The sequence below is a fragment of the Gavialis gangeticus genome, unplaced genomic scaffold (genome assembly GCF_001723915.1).
Source record: "Gavialis gangeticus isolate Ggan-Ray unplaced genomic scaffold, GavGan_comp1, whole genome shotgun sequence".
In the NCBI taxonomy this organism is placed as follows: domain Eukaryota; kingdom Metazoa; phylum Chordata; order Crocodylia; family Gavialidae; genus Gavialis; species Gavialis gangeticus.
Window position 1 is genome coordinate 19,431,066 of NW_017729014.1, and position 4,763 is coordinate 19,435,828.

General features: G+C 40.1%; 1 protein-coding gene across 2 annotated transcripts in view; it reads left to right on the forward strand.

The window, feature by feature from the left end:
* CAPZB (capping actin protein of muscle Z-line beta subunit) overlaps positions 1 to 4,763 on the forward strand; it is a 108,660-nt gene that overhangs the window by 56,037 nt on the left and 47,860 nt on the right. For both annotated transcript variants that reach the window (XM_019511911.1, XM_019511912.1), the window contains exon 3: positions 3,821 to 3,942. In XM_019511911.1, coding sequence (XP_019367456.1) covers positions 3,821 to 3,942 — 122 coding nt within the window. The remainder of the gene's footprint in view (positions 1 to 3,820; positions 3,943 to 4,763) is intronic.

Sequence of the window (4,763 nt, forward strand, 5' to 3'; positions counted from 1 at the left end):
CACTGACAGATGTGCATGTAGTGGAGGCTGATTTATACATGTACACCTTGTGTTCTCTAACCACTTAATAGCAACATCAAGCCTATACTGTGCAGTTAAAGAAGAGGGTGAGTCTTATGATGGTCCTTTGTAACTGAGGGAGGTCATTCCACAATTTGGATCGTCCCCAAAGAGTATTCTTTTTCTTGCATAGATGAGCTTGCTCTTGTTGCAAAATTGAATTGGAGGAACAGACTTGTCAACCACAGTCTTTGTCAATTTGGGGCCCTTGGGCATCCCTTTAACTTAACTTGCACCCTTGATCGGACGGTGACCATGCTTTGTGGCTGTGGTGCTCCAGATTGTTTAAAACATTCTTCAGAGCACGGAACTGTTCGCTACTTTTCTCTTCGTCCTTTTGCACGGGACTTCCTTGCAGCATCCAGATGACTGTGCAGGAGCAATATTGCTGTTGAGTGAACTCTAGTCTGCTGTCCTTTTACATATTTAGTTTGGGGGTTTCTTAAAATGCATTAGCTTAGTTCTTGTAGGAAGAATCCTTTTCTATTTTGAACTGTACAGAGAGACCTCTGCTGGCCTTCAACTGAATTTGCATTGTGGGACTGTTTCCAAGCACAAGTAATAAGAGCAAAAGTAGATTGGAATTGGAGTCTGGGGAAAATACTGCTTTTCTCCAAATCATGTTTTCATCACTGTTATTCATCTAAATGGGCAGGAGAATGAGCAGGCTGTTTCTAGATTTTTATCTCACCAGAATGGGCAACGGGCAAAGAGTTGATCAGAAGATGCAATTTATTCAGCTGGCCGCTTTTAAGAGGCACAAGGAGCTCGGCTCTGGAAGATGAAGGCGTTTGCATTATATTGCACATGCATCTGAAATTTCTGTGCATCTCCACTGAAGAGTTCATCTCGAGTTGCTCTCTGTGAATAGCCAGTCAGAAATTCATAGCTAATGGAGAAGAGGAAGAGACAAAGTGGAACCAGATGGGCTTGTGAACACAAACACATCAGTTCACTTAGCTTGTGGCATGACACTCTGATTTTTATCTCTGTGTAATCAACTCCTTGGTGTACTGGATTTCTCCACTTTTGAGAGAGATTCTAGGGACTTTTTTGTTGTTGCCATATCCTCTCCCCCCCCTTTCCTTCTCAGGTGTTTTCTCTCAAACTAATTTTGGATGCTTTTTTTTTTTTTCTTTTAGAAGTACCTGAGTCTTATGGCTGTTCTCTCTAACTTTAACCCTTACATATCATAGTAATTAAGCACAGGAGTGGTGAGACTAGGTAATAGTTCTGCTTATGGAAGTGGGTGCTGTAAAGCATTCATCCTCCTTGAGAACCTGACAACTTCATAACACAGCATTCATTTGTGTGTACTGTCTGGTGTGTTTTCATTGTGTTTTGTCCCTCTGAATTTCTAGAAATTAAAAAAAGCCCAAAGAACAAGAATCAAACCAACCAAACAGCAGAACCCAAAAAAATGAAAGCCCCGGTGGTATATTGAGATTAGCAATAATTAACTCACTGGCTTTCTCTATATAACCTGCTCACCTTAACTGTCTGGCATAGGGCTTTTTCAATTTGTCTTGTTTTTTGTATCTTACAACAGTGAGTAGTATTGTTAATATCTTGTTAACCCATTAAATTTGATAAGAAAGCCTTCTCTGTTATTATGGCATTTGAGTCGGTAGGGTTTAGATGGCAAATATCAAAGAAAATAGGCAATAACAGACCTAGCAGTTCCTAGAGGCAAAAATGTAACTTGATTGGTACCCATGTCAAACCTCAGATTCTTCAAATCAGCATAATAATTGGAGGGTCCTCCAGGCATTTTTGGAGGAGCAAGTTCTCAGTGCCTTTATTTCCTTCTGTAAAGTCCAAATTAGTCTCTGAATCCATCTGCCAAAAGTTTTTGAACCTTGTGACTAATACGTTTGCCTGCATCTTGCAGGTCATCTTCTGAAGTTTTGATATTTGAAAATTCAAATACTTCTCAAATAGAGGCCAAGGTAGTATTGCATATTATGGCCAATATACTGTGACTGCTAGAGTAAGCCATTCTCATATTACTTTAATTGCACTATTGTTCTGTTACTCTGAAGGGTGTGAGAACTATTTTGACGCTCACCGTTTTTCAACATTTTTCTTCAGTGCAGCAACAGTGGTTTAAAACTTCACTTTCTCTTTCACCAATGTAAGAATAGCAACTTTTTTTCTTATCTCCCGATTTTATGATGCTTTCAGCTTTCCAAATGTTGCATTTTTTAACATTTAAAACTGTTTTTTGAATTTACTGTAGGAGCATGTAACTATTTTCCCCCATCCGCTTTAAATGTTAGATGACCAGCCAGAACAGGCTTGTTTTAACTGTTGTATTAGATCCTTGTTATATGTACTGTGTTTGGAAAAAAGTGTCTTAAACTTGTACAACCTTCTGGCAATAAATGTATATTATCACTTCAGGCAGTGACTAAATGCACTATAGGATTGCACATTAAATTTAAGGCTAATGTTCAGCCAAAATCTAGTTGGTTTAAGCCAGTAGATGTCAACCTCTTCTCACTTGTGGACTCCTAAAATAAATAATAAAAAAAATTAAATGGAGGTATGGACCCCTTTAAATTGTGAGTGTGGGTACTCTCATACTTTTGATTGATCATAGTAATTTTTTTGCGGACTCCTTAGACATAGTCTGGGGACCTCCATGGGACCACAGGTTGAAAAGCCCTGGTCTGAGCAGTCTTGGTCTCATCTGCTATAATTATGTGCTTGACATTTACATGTGTTTTAATGCTTGTGCATTTTGTCTTTTTTTTTTTAAACTTGAGGTGTAGTATTTTTTCCAAATAAAATATTGGATACATGAGTTTTTAATAGTGGCTTTAGGAAGTAGATTGGCTAGCTGTCTCATGGAACACGGCACACTTGTGCAAGGTAAGTGGCTGTTTCAAACTGTTTAGGCTGGAGAAGGAGCCTAGATTTGGAGGAAAGTCAGGTGTAGCCATAGTTCTGCCTCCTACAAAATCTGCAGTCATTGGAAGACTGACACTGATAGAGCAGCCACAGTTGGCTTTAGAGTGAGAGACCAGGGCATATGCAAGCGAAGAGCAGCTTTGGACTAATGTGTCAACACATCTCCCCTACATTGCATCAGTGCTGCTCTGCCATGTTAAAAACAAATGATTGGAGTCTCTTCCTCCAGGTGGAGCATGGGGAGGCGGCTAGGATTATGGATCCGTTCAAAGCTACCTATGTAGCAAATAGATTTGATATTTTCTTTTCTTTTATTAGCTAGTATGGTAATGTTTGGCGGGCTGCCTGGAAAGTATTCTAAACTCCACCCAGAGCAGGAGCCTGCAAAAAATAAATTCTAGTGTATGGACAGCTTATTCTCTTAACAGCTCTCTGGTTTCTACTCCACTATAAATATTTACCTTTTATTCATCAGTCCTCAACAATTGGCTTACTGGCCTTCATTGGCAAGAAGCTAACATGAGAATGTGTATATTTAGATTTACTGGACCACACCAGTTGATAAGTTATTAAATGTGAAGTTATTGGGGTTGGGGAAGGGGGGCAGAATAAGGTTTTTGGTGTTCTGCAATGATGTGTAACTTTTTCTGAGAGGGAGTTGGTGTCATCTTTTTCTCTTCTTTATGGAAGCTGCCCTTCAAAATCTCAAAGCTTTTTTCCCAAACCTTATGGAGCAGGGTGTCGAGTTCTGGACAGTCTTTTCCCATTGATCACAGAACTGTTGTTACGAAGAAGCCAGCCCCGTGTAATCTAAATATTGTTATTTCCTGTCTTCTCTCACTGGCAGGTCCCAAGCCTCTGTGAAGATCTCCTGTCTTCTGTTGACCAGCCATTAAAGATCGCTCGAGATAAGGTGGTGGGAAAGGATTATCTATTGTGTGACTACAACAGAGATGGGGATTCATATAGGTGAGTTCATATCCTGAGGAGACAGCTGAGATCGTGAAAGTTTCACTGTGTGAATTGCTACCAAAGGGCAAAGCCATTTCCTTTTCCTCCTCTTGGTTTTTGATTTTTGCCAGTAAAACCAGTAGGCCTTCCCTATGAGGTTACGGTTCCAGAATTGTATTCTAAAATCTCTTGGCTCTATATTCAACTTTAGAAGACCATTGAAGGAAGCTTCGAAGAGCCTTGCAATCTTTCCACTAATTTGACTGGTAGGAATTATTAGATGTGTTAGCACAAAATTTAGGTTTTTTCTTTATTGGTGGAGTTTGCTGTGACTGCAGTTCCTTCAACAAAACATGTGAGCCACTTCACTGACTTGACATCAGCCATGCAGCAAGGCAGTGAAGTGCTTTCTGCAATATGGGTTTGGTGTTACAGTCCATTAAAGTTGGACACCTGGAGGAATCTCTATTGGTAATGGATTGTGGTCTCTGTGGCAAGAAATCTGCAGTGTGGAGAACAGCAGATGCTAATCATGGTTTTGGTTTGGCTGAACGTTACTTTCTCTCTATCCAGTACTGGGTGAACCTGCATACTAGATAAGCTGATTCATCTTTTAGAAGTGAAGCCTAAAGACCCAGCCTAAGCTTTTAGCAGTTGCATGCCACTCAGAAATGGATTCCCCTTCCCCCAGAACATTCAAAAAGGCTAATGCACAGTGTGGGTTGATTACAGAGAGGTTATATAGTTGGAAGAGGAGGGATTTTTCTAGATGACAGTGCAGAAAGGTGCCCTTTTAGGGCCCCCTCAGGCTCCTGATTTTTCCTTTTTTTTTTTTTTTT